This window comes from Scyliorhinus canicula, chromosome 11 (assembly GCF_902713615.1).
Source record: "Scyliorhinus canicula chromosome 11, sScyCan1.1, whole genome shotgun sequence".
Lineage (NCBI taxonomy): Eukaryota > Metazoa > Chordata > Chondrichthyes > Carcharhiniformes > Scyliorhinidae > Scyliorhinus > Scyliorhinus canicula.
The window spans coordinates 151,967,667-151,988,187 of NC_052156.1; the positions used below are offsets into that span (position 1 = coordinate 151,967,667).

The 20,521-nt window shown below is 45.3% G+C and overlaps 1 protein-coding gene across 1 annotated transcript in view; it reads left to right on the forward strand.

The window, feature by feature from the left end:
- The first annotated feature begins 5,186 nt into the window (after positions 1-5,186).
- ube2h (ubiquitin-conjugating enzyme E2H (UBC8 homolog, yeast)) overlaps positions 5,187-20,521 on the forward strand; it is a 154,848-nt gene continuing 139,513 nt past the window's right edge. The window contains exon 1 of the mRNA XM_038811779.1: positions 5,187-5,756. Within this exon, the coding sequence (XP_038667707.1) occupies positions 5,704-5,756 (53 nt within the window). The 5' untranslated portion in view covers positions 5,187-5,703. The remainder of the gene's footprint in view (positions 5,757-20,521) is intronic.

The following is a 20,521-nucleotide window of genomic DNA, read 5'->3' on the forward strand; positions in this document are numbered from 1 at the left end:
TCCATACGTTTCCAAGCTGCCCCCTCCCCCTCCATCACCCACTTGCGCACCATCGATGCGTTCGCCGCCCAGTAGTATCCGGAAAGATTGGGTAGCGCTAATCCTCCACTGTCCCTACTCCGTTCCAAGAAAATCCTTCTCACTCTAGGGGTGCCATGTGCCCAATAAAAAAAAAACATTTATTAAAAAAAAGGATAGAGGCATCCCACATCACAGGCCCGGTGCCACTTGGTGATGGGGACAGGGGTGCAGTGTGGAAGGCAACATATCAGTGGGAATGGCTGAGGAATGGAGGTATGCAGAGCAGGGGCCAGCTGGTGAGGCTCAAGTGCCGTCCGTCCAAGGAGAAGGTGCGAAGGAGGCGCCGCATCAGGCCACATGTATACCGGCAATGCCTATCCTTCAAGGAGCTGCTGAATCACCTGAGTCAGATGATAGCGCACCTGGCACCATGGGGGTATGGAAGAGGATACCTGTAGCTGGTGGCATGTGTATGAAAGGCACCGGGCCAAAGAGGACAATACGGGTGTTGGGGTTTTGTGCCGAGTGGGATGTGCAGGAGATGCAGGAAGTTGGGTTTTGATTGGCCTCTATGGGAGTGGGGGTGAGATGTGGGGAGTGAGGGACACGGGTGACATCAGAGGAATAGAGGTGTTGACTCTGGCATCAGATGTCAGAGGTGGGCACTCGAGCAGCCCAAAGGAAGTCATTCATCTTCTTGCGACACTGCCTGGTGAGCTTCACAGCACTGACCACCTCGGACACCTCCATCCAGCCAGGCCCAGTTGACGACCGCGGGTGGAAACCTCCTGCCCACCCTGGGAAGGAGGGTGCCCCGCCTCTTCTCCACTGCATCCAACATCGCATCGAGCTCTGAGTCGGTGAAGCATGGTGCTGGTCTTCTCTGAATCATCTTCTTAGCTGGAATGAGAGTGTGTGGGGAGTGGAGTGCTTATAAGTAGCTCCAGCTTGTCAAGCTCTCCAACGCCAATTCGGCCCTAGCGAATCTGATGCTGGCGGGAATGAGAATTGCTATCAATTCATGTAGGCAGAGTACCGGCCCATTAGCTTGTCCTGAATAGCTCCACAATTAGCGCCCCCAATGGAAACACGAACCGCACGCAATTCAGTCCCGACGTCAACACTTTGGCCAGGATTCTCTGACCCGCCGCCCTGACGCCGGCTTCCCCATTCTCCGGTGCCATTTTTCAGGCGCCTGTGGGATCGCCGCCACGCTGGTTGGGGGCCATTGACAGCGGCCCCCGCAGCGATTCTCTTGGCCCCGATGGGCCGAGTGGCCGACGAGTTTGGCCGAGTCCCGCTGGCATGGATTACTCACCTCCCACACGGCGGGACCTGGAAGGTGAGTGTGTGGGGGCCGTCCTGGAGGGGGGTTGGGGGGATCCGACCCCGGGGGGGGGGGGGGCATGGTGGCCTCGCCTGTGATTGGGGCCTACTGATTGGGGGTGGGCTGGTTCTGTGGGGGCCTACTTTACTCCGCGCCGGGCCCCTGTAGGGCTCCGTCGGCCGTTCCGCGCATGCGCGAACTCGCGTGAGCCGTTCCGCACCGGCTGGAGCTGCGGGGACCACTCCGGCGCCAACCTAGCCCCCATGGGAAGGTGAGAATTCCTCACTTTTGGGGGCCGTTGGCGCCGGTTTTCATGCCGGCATGGGTACATAGCCCCTTTATTAGAGAATCCCGCACTTTGTCTTCCAAATGAAGAATTTCGCCCAACGATAACAAATTATATATGACTTTGAGAGGGAAATAAAACCAACTCCAGTCTACAATATAAGCAAAATACTGCTTTTGTACAAGGTCTGAAATAAAAAGAGAAAGTGCTGGAAAACATTCAGCAGTTGTGGCAGTATCTGTGGAGAAAGAAACAGAGTTAACATTTGGAGTCTGACATAACTCTTCTTAGACTTGAAATGTTAACAAGAGATGCTGCTAGACCTGCTGGGTTTTTCCAGCACTCTCTATTTTTATTTCAACTCGTACCTACAACCACTGAAAAAACAGCGTCACCTAATTAATAGGGCATTATACAACATTAGTAGTTAGAGCAGAGTTGGGTGAAGGAAAGATTTGCATTTGAATGTCACCTTTTATAATACCAGGATGTCCCAAATCACTTTACAGCCAACTATGTACTTTTGAAATTAGAGTCAATACTGCAGGAAACATAGCAGCCAATGTGCAAGCAACAAGTTCCCACCAACAGCAATGTGATAATGATCATATAATGTGTTTAATGATAGAGATTGAGGGGCTGGTTTAGCTCAGTGGGCTATACAGCTGGCTTGTAATGCAGAACAAGGCCAGCAGCACAGGTAAAATTCCCGTAGCAGCTGTGAATTTTAAATTCTCCCTCTGTGTACCTGAACAGGTGTCGGAATGTGGCGACTAGGAGCTTTTCACAGTAATTTCATTAAAGCCTACTTGTGACAATAAAAAGATTATAATTTTTATTATTATTATTAGAAATATTCACCAGCAAATTGAGAAGCACAACTGCTCTTTTAATAGTTTTTCACCCTTTGAGAAGGTAGAGGGTTTATTATCTCATTTGAAAGACAGTGGATTCCCGTCCCTGAGGCTAGGTGTCGCCGCCAATGGAGGATCCGTGGTGCTTCACAACGGGAAAATCAGTGCAAAATCCTCACCGATTCTGCACCCGGTGAGGGGTGAGCATCGGCGCCGCAGGAAACACCCGTGGAACGTGCAGAAAATGGTTGGAGAATCGCCGGGTCCGTGCTGCCCCTGTGCAAGGCTGCCAAGCTGCAGCCGCACATACGCCGACACAGCCCACGCACGCACTGATCGTGCCGGAAAAGATGGCGCTGGCTGTGCTGGACTGCGGACCAACCCACCCCGCCTCCACAGCCCACCTCCTGGCCACCTCCCACCACTCCCCCCAGCCCTGGCAGAAGCACCGGCCAGAGGCAAGGATGTCGGCCGAGTGTGGCAGTGCTGGATACTGTCCGCCTGCCCCCTCTCTCTCTCTCTCTGCAGCCGCCACACCAGGCTTACGACCGCTGAGACCACATGTGGCTCGCATTGTCGGGAACTCGGCCCATCAAAGGCGGAGCTTCGTGGGTGGGCAAACTAATGACATTCCAACGGGGTTGCGACTGTGCGCGGTGCCTGTCTCGATGACGACAATTAGGAGGGGTGGAGCATTGCGGCCCTTCGTCAAACCGGGGCCTGCTGCGATTTCGGCATCGGGAGCCATTCTCCGCCTGATCGCCATTCTCAATTTTGGTGTTGGGCAATGGGGAATCCCGCCCAGCATCTCAGACATTGCAGCAATTTATCAGGGCTGGTATGTCAGGCTAAGTTATGTGCTCAAGTCTCTGGAGTGGGATTTGAACTCACAATGTGGATGACAATATGGCCCATTGAGTCACAGCTGAGATGCAAAGTTCCCACTGATGAGCATTCATCGAAACATAAATTGTTCAAGAATATTACACTGAATACTACTGAAGAATGAAAGTCTTTGTACTAAGGGGAGAATACTGCCTTTAATCTTTGGGAAAGTTCATGTTGGTATTTCGTTCTGTGAAAGAGCACAAATCTCACAACTTGTGACATGCATCCACCCAGAGGTTTAATTTCCTTCCCTGACACTGAGCCTGTGCAGAGGGGCTGATCTGCCTGCTTTCCTTGAGTAAAGCACTATTGGAATGTGGAGGATTGAGGAAGAGAACCCTCTTCCTGCTGCTTCTGCAGGGCTGTGAGTGGCTACATTTCTGGCTTATTATCAATTTGCAACATTATCTCTCTTGCCCACACAGACTGTGGGGTGTTAATGGAGCAGAACTGTTGGCCCAGTATCCTTAGTTTTGCTCAACCCAGCCACTGTTCTTGACTCAAATAAGTGGATAAGCGAATCAATCAGAAATAAAATTAAGAGCAAAAAAAAACACACCCGCAAATCATGCAGGGTGAACATAATAAAGGGTAGAGGTACCAGATTTTAATAGCGATACTGAAATATACTAAAACGATGGTCAAAGGGTCTGAAAACGGTGGTCAAAGGGTCTGAGAGAAAGCTAGAAAAAGCAGCTGCCTCACAAATTAGTGTTTCATGAATAGCAGCATTATTATGATTTAGTATTCATATACCCAATTTGAATTTCTTATTTTAAAAGGTAAACACCACTCCATGTTAGATGGTTGTGCAACCAGCACATGTGCAAATTGATATTTCCCGCAGCATGTATTATCAATATTGTTTTATGTGGGAGTCTTGCAAGAACTTTAATCCCTCGCTACTAGGATGGCTACCTTTGCCATCCCAACATCTGTCCATCTCTTCCAAAGTTACTGTGATGCTGCTAATGAGTGTCCATATATGTATTGTTATGTCATTTGCATGAGTCATTAAACCAGGCAGACATTAAAAAGATCCCATTGCATTATTTCCAAGACCAGAGATCTTAGTGTCCAGTCCAACATTTTTCCCTCTCTCAGCATCATAAAAACAGATTGCCATGTCATTGTTGCAATGCTGTTTGCAGAAAAGTGCTGCGCACAAATGTGATTGTCTGTCAGGTTCCACATTACAACAGTGCATACACTTCAGAAGTACCTAACTGGCTGTCAGGTACTGTGCTTTTAATGTCTTCATTGTAAAATGTTCGAAGACAATGGTCCTTTAAATAATAATGCTCAGGTTCTAAACGACATTTCCTCACTACATCCCATCAACGTCTCTAGTCCTGCATTGTTAAATATTTGAAATCTCCCTCAGCTTTCTTTTGCCAACTGAGGAGAACTACAGCCCCCGTCATGCCTTTCGACGAAAACGCATGCGCATTGTTGGTACATTCCTATATGACGTAATAGTCGATTTGAACGCCTTTGTTTAAGTTTGCCATTCGTTAGCACGCATAGTGGCCACGTTACGAAATAACAAGTGGTGGCCTCAGGAGAAAAAAAAATTCACTGAGCAGGGTTGCAACTGAACTGCTTCATCCAGGTTTAAACCGCCGAGGCAGAGACTACAGCTCCCGGCATGCCCTTGGGCGAATGAGAGGCTATGGGGGCGGGGCGGGGGGGTCAGTGACGGAACTGCGTGGTGACGTATAGATGACGCAATGTGCGTCGTGGTCGACGCTGACAAACAACAACGTCAACGTCACGGGCGAGGGTTGAAGAGAAGGTTCAGGATCAGAGAGGAGTCAGAGCGAGAGGGAGCAGGAGAGAGGGAGAAAGAGAGAGAGAAAAAAAACAAAGTGTGTGGAAGACGGGTGGAGGGAGCGTCGTGAGGACGGAGGGGGTGGGGGGAGAAAAAAACCCAAACGGCCGCAATCAGAGCGACCATTGAAGTGAAGCCCAGAGAGTGGCGGAGAATCACCTCAGAGTCTGAAGAGGACAAAGTGGCGTCGCCCGAGTGAAGAGCGGAGAGAGAGGAGGAGGAGGAGGGGGGACGAATCCCCTCAGACACACTCACTCACACACACTTGAGCCCCCCGCCATCGCTGCTGACTGAATACCCCCAGCATTTATTTTCCCGGCCAGGGGTGACCGTCTCTCCACTGCACCTGAGGAGAGTTTGGTTATTTTTCTCTCTCTGTCTCTCCGGGTGTACGCGGGGGTGGCGGGGGTAGGGGGGAGGTGTTTTGGAGGAAGACAGGCCCGAGAGGAGGAATTAAAAGCTCGCCTGTGCCACCTCCACCAGCAGCACCACCGACATGTCCTCCCCCAGCCCAGGGAAAAGGCGAATGGACACCGATGTGGTCAAACTGTATCCTTCAGACCAGTGGAGTCTCCCCACTCGGAGAGGCTTCGGCAGTCAACCGCTATCTCCTTTCTCTCCCCCCCCCCCCCCTCCTTTTCCCCCCCTTCCTCCCTCCTCTTCTTTGTCTCCTCTGTTAATTATCGTGTCAAATCCGCTGTTTGTGTTACAAGATGTTTCAGAAATATATCATTTTTTATACATATTTTACCGCAGGCTCAGCCTATCAGTTGGTATTTTAATACATAATGTATGTCCCTAACTGTAAAAATATAACTGACAGCGATTGTAATGGTTGATATTTTCTTTTTGGGGAGGGGAAGAGCGGTTGTTATGTTCTTGGGATTTGCCATGGCTTGTATCAAAGGAAAATGACAACATCCACATGGTGACGGATTTCGAGGATTCCTCTGTTTTTCTGTTTTAAGTGTTATTACTCTATAATATATATTTCCAGTATTTTCTGGGGGAAAGGATTGGCCTTTTGTGTGTGTGTGTGAGGAATTTTAATCTAAATTCGTAGCATTTTCAGTTCTGAATTTATGGTGAGATTGTGGTTCTTTTGATGTTAGGCCTTTTACCTTTTCAAAAAACATCTAGCCCCAGTTATTTTTGTGTGTGCAGTGTGTCATGTGTTTGAAGGCCAGATTTAACGTTTCAACAAACGATTTATGATTAAAAGGCAGGGTCACATCTAATCAAACCTTGTTTGTATGTTTTCATCTACAATAGAGATCGGGGATTGTCTGACGTGTATTTGTGGGGTATTTTTGGCCTGTTGATCTGTCTAGCTTTACTTGGGAGGAGGGGGTGGGGGGAGAGGAAGAAAAACCGAAGGAATTTGAGTGCAGATGTCAACTCTTAATCGAGTGACAAGTTAATGCTTCATTACACTTGCGCCACCTTAGCTGATAGAATTACTACTTTTTTTCTTTAATGGTGTTGTACATGGGTCCTTCTGCTTTTATTTTCTTGTTCTTGTGGAATAATTGAGACTTTTTTGGTTTCCTGTGACGGCTTGTCATTTTTGTTGCTTGTTTGCAATGTATTGTGGAATTACTGAATTTTTATGTACAGAGGTTTGTGTCACGAATATCTGGTACATTTAATATCTTGTTGCCCCTCATCCATTTTGGGTTTATGTTTTTTGGTGGTGCTACCTGCTGGAGCTCGCTGGACAGCAACTGTTGGTCCTAAAGCGAGCTGCAAAGAGCAGATTGGCTGTACTGTTACCAGCCGGAATTGAGTTGGAGGAGGAGCTTACTTAACACACAAACACATACACCAGCTGACACCACAGAAGAAAGACTATGCGTCTATAGCGCTCCGTTGGGTGGAGGAGCACACAGTTAACAGCAGATTACTAATGAACAATTCAATTCTCCTTCGCTCCTAACTCCTTTAAAAATTGTCATGCTTTTATATTTTTAGAAACGTTCTTGAACTAGTTTGAAATCTGTCATTGCAAGGGCTGTTGGAAGGTCGTTAGTTGGAGGTTGTTACCTTGGGTTACACTTTCTAAACTACTGTTTTTTTTAGTATTCACTTGTCTGCGTAAAGTGTCATGTAAGAAAATGTAGTCAGCTCGTATTTGTTAGTTTCATTTTGAAGTTTGATTGGTCCCTTTTACTTACATCCCCAGTTTCTGATCTAATTTCTCCACCATCCCTATTGTATACTTTGGTAATTTGAATTAATCTGCCTGATTTGCTATTGTAGCCCAGGTGACAGACTCTATTGCAGCCCAGGTGACAGACTCTATTGCCTGACCTCTCTCCTGTCAGCAACTGCTGGAGTGTGCGAGAGATGGTGGAATTTTTTTCTCCCTCCTCGCCTCTGTGTCTAAGCTTTATGACACCAAATGCCTGGTCTGATGTTCTGTCACTGGCTTTCTTTATCCTGTCTCTTCAGCTTACATAATTACTTCCACATTTCTGCAGCCATGTTTTGGCAGGCAGCACTGACTGCCATTTCACTCTTTGCAGCATTGCTGGCAGGTTTGTACAGAAGTTGACTGCATCCTACAAAAGTTTGTGTTGTCATGCTTGGTGTTGCAATTATGACTAAGGTCTTATGCCAGAGTTAGAATTGAATACGTGGTTGTCCTATTCCGATGTATTCCTTCAAAGTAAAATACACAAGAGGCCAAATTGGATGCGTCCTAACCTTTGATGGACAAGTTATACCCGAGTAATTTTTCACATTGTTGAGTAGATACCTGTGTTGCAGCTGTACTGGGAGCAGCTTGGCTCGGGGTGCAGCTTGTTCTGGAGCACAAGTCTTCATTACTATAGTTGGGATATTATCAGGGCCCATAACCCTTTCTGTGTCCAATGCATTCAGCCCTTTCTTGATGCCAGAGTGGATCAAAATAGCTGAAGTTTGACATTTTGAGATTGTGGAGACCTCGGAGGTCAAGATGGATCATCCATTTAGCAATTCTAGCTCAAGATGGTTGCTAATGCTTGAGCCTTGTCTTTGGACTGAGTTCGACCACCACTGAAGATGTTTGTAGAGTCTCCTTCTCACATTAGTTTTGCAATTATCCACATCATTCACATTTGGATGTGAAGGACTACAGAGCTTCGATATAATCCATCATTGTTGGATCACCTTGCTCTGTCTCACCATCTCAAGGGCAATTGGGAATGGACAGTAAATATTAATGTTGCCAGTGATGCCCTCATCGTGTGAATTAATATATTTGTATTGTAATTTTAATATTTTCATGGAAACTTTTAAAAAATCAGTTTTTAGCCTGGTCCTTTAAATGGTGACTCTTTCTGGGCATTTACATTCTCATAACGCTGGTACAAGATTGCTACCTAGACAGTGAATGTGAGAGGTCTGATTGACTGTTAAAGACCTGCATTGGTGCTAGATTTTGCTATCTTAGAGGGGCTGTTTAGCACAGGGCTAAATCGGTGGCTTTGAAAGGCCAGCAGCACGGTTCGATTCCCGTAACAGCCTCCCTGAACAGGCGCCGGAATGTGGCGACTAGGGACTTTTCACAGTAACTTCATTTGAAGCCTACCTGTGACAATAAGCAATTTTCATTTCATATACATGAATGCTTCCCGGCAGGACATAATGTATAGTAAAAATAAGTAAACCCAAGTTAGTTTATTCCCGGTACATGTGCTGGCGCTCCAACTGCTATAACTGGTTCAGATTAGCGAATATGGCAGAAGCTGGAAGTCAAACCCGGACCTTCTGCCCTGTATGACTTGTATTATAAAGGGGTGTGCTCTTATCCATTAGTACATTGATGTTTCCAGTGCTATCATTGTTTTGCAACAGAGTCTTGTGTCTGATTGTTGCTATCTGTACTTGTGTTTACCATCAGTGAAAAGGAGCTGAATGCAATTAGATGAACTTTTGAAGTCACTGAACAAACTGATTAAAACATTCTTAAGGTACTCGACAAATGGGATGCCAAGTTGAGGGAGGAAATTAATGATTGGAAAATTAGATTGCGAATCATTTTAGCTGAAGTCTGCCATCGATAATGACTGCAGAAGGGGGTGGAGGCATTCATTGTAGACTGGAGTTTGAAGACTGGAGGGCCCAAATGATTAAAATATGCGATGAATTACCATGAGGACAATTCTCTCTTGGGGATCAAAGAGCAGTTTTTTTGTGTTTTCTAAAGTCATCTTGGGTGCCAATCACTTTGCTTTTTTGTAATTGCTGCCAAGACTGGAAGCAACTGAGCAGGCAGCAAGTTTCCTTAATAAAATTTGTCCAAGCTCATGTTCTTAAAAAGGAACAGCAATGCATATTTTTATCTAACTCTGGAATGCTTTGTATGTTTTATGGGAGGAGAACGGAACTGGTTGTGGCGAAGGGTAATCAGAACTTGTGCATTAATACAGTGAGTGGTATTTGCCAAATGTGACCCTGAGAATGTTACTCTTCTGCAGTCCTAATCAGGGCAGGAAAATAACTAAACTTTGGGAACACTGGGCTGTCTTAAGGGAAATTGCATCTTATTTGACTCCGTGCATGGATTGCTGGTGTGTGTACAGGTTATATGGCACATTGAATAATTTGTGAATTTGTTCAAGCTCCCTCAGTTTTTATACAAGGCCTTGTTCGTTAAGCTATGCATTTCTGGGATGTTATCAAGTCTAGGCTAATGCAAATTTGTGTTTCCAGGATTCCTGTGAAGCATTATGGGTGTGAGTTTTCTTAGTGTGTCTAATTGACCTGTGCGGGGAATAAATAGAACACTAATAAATTTTGCCTTTCCAAAACCTAGAGAAAGCTTTTTGAGTTGTTTAATAACCGGGTGAAGTTCTGTTGGTTATTGGTCTCCGGTGGAGGTGATGGGAGTCATTTGAGGTGACAAATGAGAGTGCATAAGAAACCTATTGGCACAATATTGAAGAATGTGGGAAAAGCAAGTTTTTTTTTTTGGGTCAGCTTGGTGGAACAATGGTTAGCACTGCTGCCTCATGGCGCCGAGGTCCCAGGTTCGATCCCGGCGCTGGGTCACTGTCCGTGTGGAGTTTCCACATTCTCCCTGTCTGCATGGGTCTCGCCCGCACAACCCAAAGATGCGCAGGGTAGGTGAATTGGCCACGCTAAATTGTCCCTTAATTGGAATAAAAATCCTTGGGTACTGTAAATTTTTCCCAATGGGTATGAATTGAGGGATTGTCGAGCAGTGGAAGAAAGTTTTTACTCCATCGATCTCTACCTAAAGAGAAGAAAATGTACTGTTTCCAGGTAAAAAATATAACATTTTGTTCGTGTTGCCACGTCCCAAAGAACAATAGGCTTCTCTCCTCTGACAGGTGACTGGTGGTGATTTAACCTGTAGTCATGTCAGATGAGGGGCCAGGTTGAGAAGGCAGGGCCTTCATGAACAACCTTAGCCGGTACGGGAACTGAACCCATGCTATTGGCGTCACTCTGCATCATGAACCAGCTGTCCAGCCAACTGAATGAACTGCCCCATCCCCATTAGATATAATGTTGAAGTTCGAAAAATACGAGAGTGATAACGCGAGACAGAGTGAGCAAACCTGAACAGGAAAGCAATACTGTCATTGAAGGCAGCTGGAGTTGTGTGTGCAGTTCCTGGGTTCACTGACTTGCCATTCGGACTTTGCTCTCATATCATCCTTGACTTTGTGGTGTCCCTTAGCTTGGGAGTCAAAACCACAGTCGTCTGTCTGTATGTAATCTAGGCTATCATTTTGAGTTCAATGCATGCTGTATTGTTGGAGGTGTTGCCTTTTGGACGCGAGATTAAACTGAACCCCTGTCTGCATGTTCAGATGATTTTGAGCAGGTAAGTCTTCCTGGTTTCCTGGCCACTATTTATTTATTAACCACTGCTATAATAACATTAACAAGACAAAGATTCGTTGGTGCATTTACTTGCATTAGTGGCCGCAAAATTCAAAAACTAATGACATCTTTATTGGTGTTCAATATATTTTTAAATCAGTTTTTTACCCGAGGAAAATTAGTTGGGTTCATGTACTACAAGTGGGATTTTAAGGCATTTAGAAAAATTTCTTTAAGTTGTGTACTGATTCACAGAATTGCTGTATAATTGGTATCCTGGGTGTTAGAAATTGACATTTGAAATCCACCTTAATCTTTAAGTTGAAACTTGTTATTGATTGTCTTCACATTGAAGGCATGTTTGCAGTTTATTGAAGTATGGTCTGTGTGGAGGGAGCCCAGTGTGCTTGGGAGTAGAATACATCCTGCTAGCTGGTTATGGAATTCCTCCAATGGTGTTCTGTTTGTCCCAATGACATGCACACCTTTTTGTACAAGGAGGCTTTTATCCTTTTGGATTTTTCCAAGTTTTGGGCTGTGGAGGTGGTGGGGGCTTAAAAAAAAAAGTATTAGCGAGAGCAGCACGGTTTTTCGAGGAGGTCACAAAGATGATTGATGCAGGTAGGGCAGTGGATGTTGTCTACATGGACTTCAGTAAGGCCTTTGACAAGGTCCCTCATGGCAGACTGGTACAAAAGGTGAAGTCACATGGGATCAGGGGTCAGCTGGCAAGATGGATACAGAACTGGCTAGGTCATTGAAGGCAGAGAGTAGCAATGGAAGGAGGGTTGTGACTAGTGGTGTTCCGCAGGGATCCCTGCGGGACCTTTGCTGTTCTTAGTATATATAAATGATTTGGAGGAATGTGTAACTGGTTTGATTAGTAAGTTTGCAGACGACACAAAGGTTGGTGAAATTGCGGATAGCGATGAAGACTGTCAGGGGATACAGCAGGATTTAGATCGTTTGGAGACTTGGGTGGAGAGATGGCAGATGGAGTTTAATCTGGACAAATGTGAGGTAATGCATTTTGGAAGGTCCTAATGCAGGTAGGGAATACACAGTGAATGGTAGAACCCTCAAGAGAATCGACAGTCAGAGAGATCTAGGTATACAGGGCCATAGGTCACTGAAAGAGGCAACTTGGGTGGAGAAGGTAGTCAGGCATACGGCACCCTTGCCTTCATTGGCCGGGGCATTGAGTATAAAAATTGGCAAGTCATGTTGCAGCTGTATAGAACCTCAGTTAGGCCACACTTGGAGTATAGTGATCCAATTCTGGCTGCTACACTACCAGAAGGATGTGGAGGCTTTAGAGAAGGTGCAGAGGAGATTTATCAGGATGTTGCCTGGTATGGAGGGCATTAGCTATGAGGAGAGGTTGAATAAACTCGGTTTGTTCTCACTGGACCGACGGAGGTTGAGGGGCGATCTGATAGAGGTCTACAACATTATGAGGGGCATAGACAGAGTGGATAGTCAGAGGCTTTTTCCCAGGGTGGAGGGGTCAATTACTGGGGGGCATAGCTTTAAGGTGTGAGGGGCAAGGTTTTGAGGAGATGTATGAGGCAAGTTTAAGAACATTTTTTTTTACACAGGATAGTGGGTGCCTGGAACTCGCTGCCGGAGGAGGTGGTGGAAGCAGGGACGATAGTGACATTTAAGGAGCATCTTGACAAATGCATGAATAGGATGAGAATAGAGGGATACGGACCCTGGAAGTGGAGAAGATTTTAGTTTGGACGGGCAGCATGGTCGGCGCAGACTTGGAGGACCGAAGGGACTCTTCCTGTGCTGTACTTTTCTTTCTTCTTTGAGGACAGGAAGTGTGGAAAATTTAGCATTGGAATAGCCAACAACAGGGTTTGGCTTATTTTTCAATTATTTTCTCCTCTTGTCACCAATATGAAGTGTTTGCCAACTGAGCTACCTTTCTTTTTCTTGAAAGATATGAACCTTCATTCCGTTTCTCTTTAAGCTGCTTAAGAGCTGTGACATCTGCTTCCAAGGCCCCACAAATGCTCCTCTGAACTGGTTGTTGGGAGTTGTGGTCTGGTGATGATTCCTACTGTGATTTCTTTGCCTAGCAGGCAAGTGACTGCACTCAACACGGCACCTCCCAACACGGCACCTGCCAACATGATAATGGGGCCAAGGCAAAATGTAGAAAATAGCCAATTGAAGCCTTAGTCCTTATTGGACAATACGATAAAATATACATTTTAGTTAAAGATACTGGTGAGGTCAACGCTGAACTAATACACAATGGGGATGATTTACAATGCCAATATACAAATTAGGAACAGGAGTAGATCATTTGGCCCCTTGTGCTTGCCCTGCTATTTGATGAGATCACAACTGATATTGTGCCCACATTATGCCTATCCCTGCAAATCTTTGACTCTTAGTCAAGAATCTATCTACCTCTTGCCTTGAAAATATTTATTTGCCCTGCCCCACCACGGTCTGGGGAAAGAGTTCAAAAATTTCATGGCTGAGGGGAAGAAAAATTCTTCTCATTTGTCTTGAATGGGAAACCGTTGTTCTTATACTGTGTACCCTATTTCTAGCATCTCCCAAAAGGGGAAACATACTTTGAACATCCACTCTATCAAGCTCCTCAGGATCTTTTATCTTTCAATAATATCTCTCCAGCTTCTAAATTCCAGTGGATGCAGGCCCAGCGTGACCATGCTTTCCTCCTATGATAGCCCCATCATCCCTGGTGTTAGTCGAGTGAACTTCAACTGCTTCTAACATCCTTTCTTAAATAAAGAGACCAAAGCTGTACAGAGTGCTGTAGATGTGGTCTCACCAGTACTATTAAGGGGCAATTTAGCTTGGCCAATTCACCTACCTTGCACATCTTTTTGGGTTGTAAGACACGTGCAGACACTGAGAGATTCAAAGGCATAGCATTTACAGTGCAGAAGGAGGTTATTCAGCCCATTGAGTCTGCACCGGCCCTTGGAAAGAGCACCCTACTTAAGCCCACGCCTCCACCCCATGCTGTAAACATCTATGATTCTATCCCTGCAACCCAGTAACCCACCAAACCTTTTGGGCACTAATGGGCAATTTAACATGGCCAAACCACCTAACCAGCACATCTTTCGACTGTGGGAAGAAACCAGAGCACCCTGAGGAAATCCAGGCAGATGCGGGGACAAATCTGCGGGGTGTGTGCAGATTCCACACACCCACGGCTGGAATTGAACCCGGGTCTCTGGAGCTGTGAGGCAGCAGTGCTTGCCACTGTGCCACCCCTTAAAAACGAGAATGTTTGAACTCCACATGGACAGTGACCCGGGGCTGGGATCGAACCCGGGTCCTCGGTGCCGTGAGGCAGCAGTGCTAACCACTGTGCCACCGTGCTGGCCTGCACTCTGTATAACTAGCAAAACATCCCTACTTTTATATTCCATTCCCCTTGCAAGCAACAACGACATTCAATTTGCCATCCTGTTTTTTAGGCAGTCCCTTTGAGTCGTGGGTGACTTGGTTCCACACTAAAAATGAGTTTCCAAGTGACAGGTCTCCAGTTCACAACTCTGTCTCTGTCATGTGGGACAGACGCTGGCTGGAAGAGTGGGTGGATGCGCTGTCCAGGTTGCATTGCCGAAACTTGGCTTCAGCTTGCTCTCAATGATAAGTCTTGTTCAGCTCCTTCCTGGATAACTTTCCTTCACTTGGTCTTGGGCCAGGGATTCCCAGATGTCGGTAGGAATGTTGTATTTTTCAAGGAGGGTTTGAGGGTATCCTGGTAAGCATTTCCTTTGCCCTCCTGGGCTCACTTGCCGTGCCATAGCTCCGAGTAGAGCACTTTGTTTCGTAAGACTTGTCAGGCATGTGGACGGAGTTGCCTACCCAGTGGAGCTGGTGGAGCCTGTTCAATGCTGGGTGAGAACACCGATATTGGTGCATCTATCCACGATGGATTTGCAAGATCTTGCAGAGGCAGCACTAGTGGTACTTCTCCAGGGTTTTGAGGTGCCTTCTGTACACAGTTCACATCTCTGAGCCATACAGGAGATTAGGTACACTACTGTGCTGTAGTGGGCTTGGCGCGTGGCGGGGGGGGGGGGGGGGGGGGCACACATCTGGTCTGCAGGTAGAGTAAGTTGAACACATTCCTGTTCTGTAGTTTATCTCCACTCACGATAGGGGAATGTGCTAAGGGTGAGATGGAGCATTGTAGCCTTTTTAATCACCTGTTCTACCCACACACCAACTTTTGTTTATCTGGCTGTCTGAAGGTTACGTCAGCCTTGACTATGAAGCTTTGTTGTTTGATTGGTCTGAGATTTTTTCTTGCTCATAATTGCAGAATGATTTTAGCTGGAGAATGGAGGAAGCGAATAATTGTTGAACTCTGTTATAGGTGCTTCACTTAATGAATTGTTCCTTTTTAATTAAGGTAATTGACACCAACTGTTGAATATTTATTTGGCTGTATATTTTGATTGCAGTGTGTGAACCTATTATTGTTTTTCTTTCGTTGTACCATAATCTTTATTCGTGTCACAAGTAGACTTACATTAACACTGCAATAATAATCTTTATTGTCACAAGTCGGCTGACATTGCAATGAAGTTACTGTGAAAAGCCCCCAGTCGCCACATTCTGGTGTCTTTTAGGGTACACGGAGAATTCAGAATGTCTAAATTACCTAACAGCACGTCTTTCGGGACTTGTGGGAGGAAACCGGAGCACCCGGAGGAAACCAAGCAGACATGGGGCGACCATACAGACTACACAGACAGTGACCCAAGCCGGGAATCGAACCTGGGACCCTGGCGCTGTGAAGCAACGGAGCTAACCACTGTGCTACCGTGCCGTAAAGTCTGTTCCTCCCACCCACCTCCGTCCCCAAACTGTTAAATGTGTAACCCTCCGAGAGGTGCCACAGACTGTCTCCTTTAATTATATTTTGGACAGAGCTGATCATTTGTGCATTGGCTCATTCTCATGTGGCCTTTTGTTGCAGGAATCTATTTCCTACTGTGTCTCTGCATTGTTTCCATTTAGTTTCTAGATCAATCCTCCACCAGCAATTTGCACTGTACTCTACTGTACAGTGAACTGATACAAGGTTGTCCCTAGATTTCATGAAACATTACTGTGATGGAAACTAATTCAGTTTTAAAAGAGATTTGCTTGTATGCTCACTGCATTTTGGAAGTGTTGTTTTGATGTGATGAAGCTATAACTGCAACGTGAAAGGCGATTCAGCTACAGGGTGAACACTTATCCCACCAGTTAAATGGAGGCACTGCACACTTCCACAGAGGATGTTAAACAATGTCCTCATAACCTTTCCTGTCTGAATAAAAGGCTTGCCTCCCACGTTAAAATTATGGTCCATCAGTTTAGGGGTTAATGATACACTAATTATGGTACTGTTATGAATTATGCTGTGACTTCCCTCATGTAAAAAAGGCAACTCACGGTGCTGCCAAGGCCCCAGGTTCAATCCCGGTTCTGGGTCACTGTCCGTGTGGACATTCTCCCTGTGTTTGCGTGGGTTTTGCTCCCACAACCCAAAACATGTGCAGGGTAGGTAAATTGGTCACGCTAAATTGCCTCTTAATTAGAAAAAAATGAATTGGATATTCTAAATTTATTTTTAAAAAATATATAAGAAAACAGAGTTATTTGACATCAGAAGGCAAAGATCTACATGCTGATTGTGCTGCGATTCGGAGCATGTGACCGGTGAGCTTCGAGGAGCCCTTTCAGGTCCTGTGTTTGTATAGGAGTTCCATTTCTTCCTCAATCTTTTGAAGGTATTGCATTATTGCTGAGATTTGGTTGCATGGCTGCTTGTCAATCTCTGATACTCTGACCATTGTTGGGCTATTCTGGAGGTATCACTGCCACTCACTTGACAACACTGGTCACTGGGGATATGTGGGAGCCATTTTATTCTTCCTCTCTCTTCCTTCCAATAACATAGGAATATTGAGGTTAGTTGTAACACACCATGCCTCACATAGTTATTGGGTCAGCTATTACAATACAGCGAGAAACAAATCTGCTTCCTGGAGTTGATGGTTCAATGGATAACATTGCCATCAGGGAGTTTGCTTTTGCTACGCTTTATTTTTAGATTTGCTATTTCCCAGGGTGTTGACTTACCCTAAGGCACATTCCATGGATTGCAAGTGACCTCTGACACCTTACTGAGGTGATCACTCTTAACATATGAGCGCAAGTGGTGAGCGTTGGCACATATTGCAGATGGTTCCAGATTTGTCCTTGATGGTTGTCACTTGCTTTCCACTATTGATTACTGAATTGTAATTAGGACTAAGATCTCTTGTATTGTCCCTGACCCTTCCCCTCAATAGCTTAGAGATGCTAAGGTAATTTGTAGTGGTGTAACTGATGTTCGCAATGTGATTGGTAAAGTCCACATAATTGTGTATGGGACCTTGCTTACCTGTATGATTCAGTTCCACATACACATTAAGTGAGTAATTGAGAGGAATGACCTATATTTTTGGGAACAGGGAGCCTCCTTGAGGTATGATAATAGACTCAGAATTGTGGTCTGAGGTGAACATTGGTGTATTGGAGAATACCATTGTAAGATGTTCTTTTTGGGTGTGAAGTTAAAACATTTAATATTGTAGTTGGAATTTAAAAAAAAAAATAACCAAGCCCTATTTCTTCATGCAATCACTACTGGAGCAAATTTTTTCCGTACAGGTCTTTCAAATTAGCTAAAATATTGGGGTTCCGGTCAAGGACCTCAGCCACTGTTGAGATCTAGTCTGGGATCGTAACCGCATATTTAATTTCTGTCTCCTGGTTCCCTGCTAAAACTCCTTTCTGGCCCCCAACACCAATATAATCAAGCTACCAGCTAGTTCTTGCTCTCAAGACATCCAAGTACATTTGGAGGAACAATTGGTAGAACTGGTTAGTAGCAAGGAATTAACTTGATCTGCCGAGGGGAGGGAGTTTGGGGATCTGCTGAGGGGTGTGAGTTCAGGTATCTGCAGGTTAGGAACTTTGCGCGAAAGGTCTGGAGGGGGTTCCCCACGGTTGCTGGGATACACTCTGCTGGAGCAACTGCTGCTTCCGGATGTGGAAGGGGTGGGAGGAGATGTATACAAGTGGCTGGAGGAGCAGGGAGGCAAGCGGGTGGTGAAGATCTAGGAGAAATGAGAAGTGAGTCGGGAGAGGAGATCAATTGGGGAGTATGGAGTGAGGCACTGTGTAGGGTAAACGGGACTTTCTCCTGTGCAAGGATGAGTCTGATACAGTTTAAGGTGATGCACAGGGTGCATATGACTCTGGCATGAATGAGTGGGTTCTTTCGGGGGGGTAGCAGATGAATGTGAGAGGTGTGGGCGGGAGCGAACGAATCACGTGCACATGTTTTGGGGTTGCAAAAAATTGGTAAGATTTTGGGCGGGTGTGTTCGCAGTCTTAGCCAGGGTAGTGGAGGAGGTGGAGGACCCGGACCCTTTGGTGGCGATATTTGGGGTTTCAGAGAAGCCGGAGCTCATGGAGAGGAGGAAGGCCGATGTTGCCTTTGCTTCTCTGCACGGCGATGAATTTTGCTGGAGTGGCGGTTGGCATCGCTGCCAAGGGTAGTGGCTTGGTTGGGTGACCTTATGACCTCCTGCGGTTGGTGAAGATAAAATATGAATTAAGGGGCTCTGCAGGGGTTTTGAGAAAAGGTGGGGGATGTTTGTGACCGTGTTTGAGGAGCTGTTTGTGGAGGGGGAAGGGGAAAATCAGTGTGGACTATATAGTTGACTGCTGGGAAGTATGTTTCCCGGGGTGTTTATTTGCTGTAACATGTTTTGATACATGTTTGTAATAAATACATTTATATAAAAAAAAAGGAATTAACTCTGCCTCTAAAAAAGGAGGGTATAAATTGGCATTGCTCTGTGAAGCTGAAACCAAAGCAGAAAATCCTGGAAATGCTTAGCTGGTTGGGCTGACAGCAAACAAATCGACTTTTTGGTTATGGAATCATTTGTCAAAATTAAGTTTGCTTGATTCTTATTGCTCTGCCTGCGTCAGAGCAACCAGCTTGCCATCAGTCTGGTTGTGATTTATGGCATTGGGGGGGGGGGGGGGGGGGGATTACCAGGCTGTTTAATAACTTCAAGAGCAAATTGGCCCACTAGTTTCCTTTTAAAGTCGATTTCCACAACACACTAATGGTAACAGCTGGAAAATCTTGGCGTATTGTGTGTGGACCTGCTTGCTGTTGTTAGTGATTTGTCTACTTTATTGTAGAAAAATGAGAGCACAAAAGGGAGCTGAGATGATTTGCTGGAATATCAACAGTGGGTTCTGGTTACCAGTAATGTATTGTTGGTAGTTGAGGAGGGGTAAAGTTTATAAAGCAAACTCTATATAATTTGGTATTGTGTGTATATACTCTTTGTTGTTAGCACTGTGGAGGTGAGACTTTGTGATCATTTAATTGTTAGTATAGTTGAACCCTGCTGCCTCATGGCGCTGAGGACCCAGGTTCGATCCCGGCCCTGAGTCACTGTCCATGTGGAGTTTGCACATTTTCTCTCTGCCTGCTTGGGTCTTACACCCACAACCCAAAAAGATATGCAGGGTAGATGAATTGGTCACACTAAATTGCCCCTTAATTGGGGGGGGAAAAAAAGAATTGGATACTCTAAATTAATTGGAAAGAAATAGTTGAACCACAATAGGGATGCAAGACTTTATTTAGATGTAAAAACGTAAGTGAAGCCGATCTTTAGAATTGGCTGCCTTTTTAATCTGTTGGATAATCAAAGTGTTGAGTTTCTGGAAGTCAATGTAAGAGTTTCTGGAAGTTGATGTAAGAATCAGTGCTTTATTCTTTTCCTGAAAACAGCCTTCCGATTTTGAAATTGTCTTCTCGTTTTTACTTGTAAATATTGGAACAATAAGAAAGTGATGGTGGATGGAAATTAGCTGGACTTGAGTTCCTTTCAGAGGTCAAAATGCAAACAGGCTCATTACATATTTAGAATGGTTTCAATGTCGAGTTGTAGGTCACAGCAGAGGAGCTCTATGTACAATATCAGAAATGCTGCAGTTAACCATATCGAAGGGAATTGTTTAAAAAATCCAGCAATTAACTATTCTATTCTTTTGTGTTTATCTCTAAAACTATCTTGTAAACATTATTTAGAGATTTGGTAAGATTATGCTAAAGCTGCTTAGTAAAAGGGTACAAGGCAGGTCTTCTATTAATCTTGTTTACCCAAGGCAGGAGATAGGAGTTTTTATAAAAGGAGTGTCTGGGGTGTTGGTGACTGTTCAGTGTTACATTTGCTCATCAATTTCACTGGGGGATTTAAATTGCTTTGTGATCTTGTGCCCCCATTTAAAAATTGTATTCAACAGGTGTTCTGTGGAACACTAGGCTCTTAGAAATTGGAGGCCTCTATTTACGAGACGTGGAAATGTTTGCATGACCTTGTAACATGAGCATTTGAGTCAAG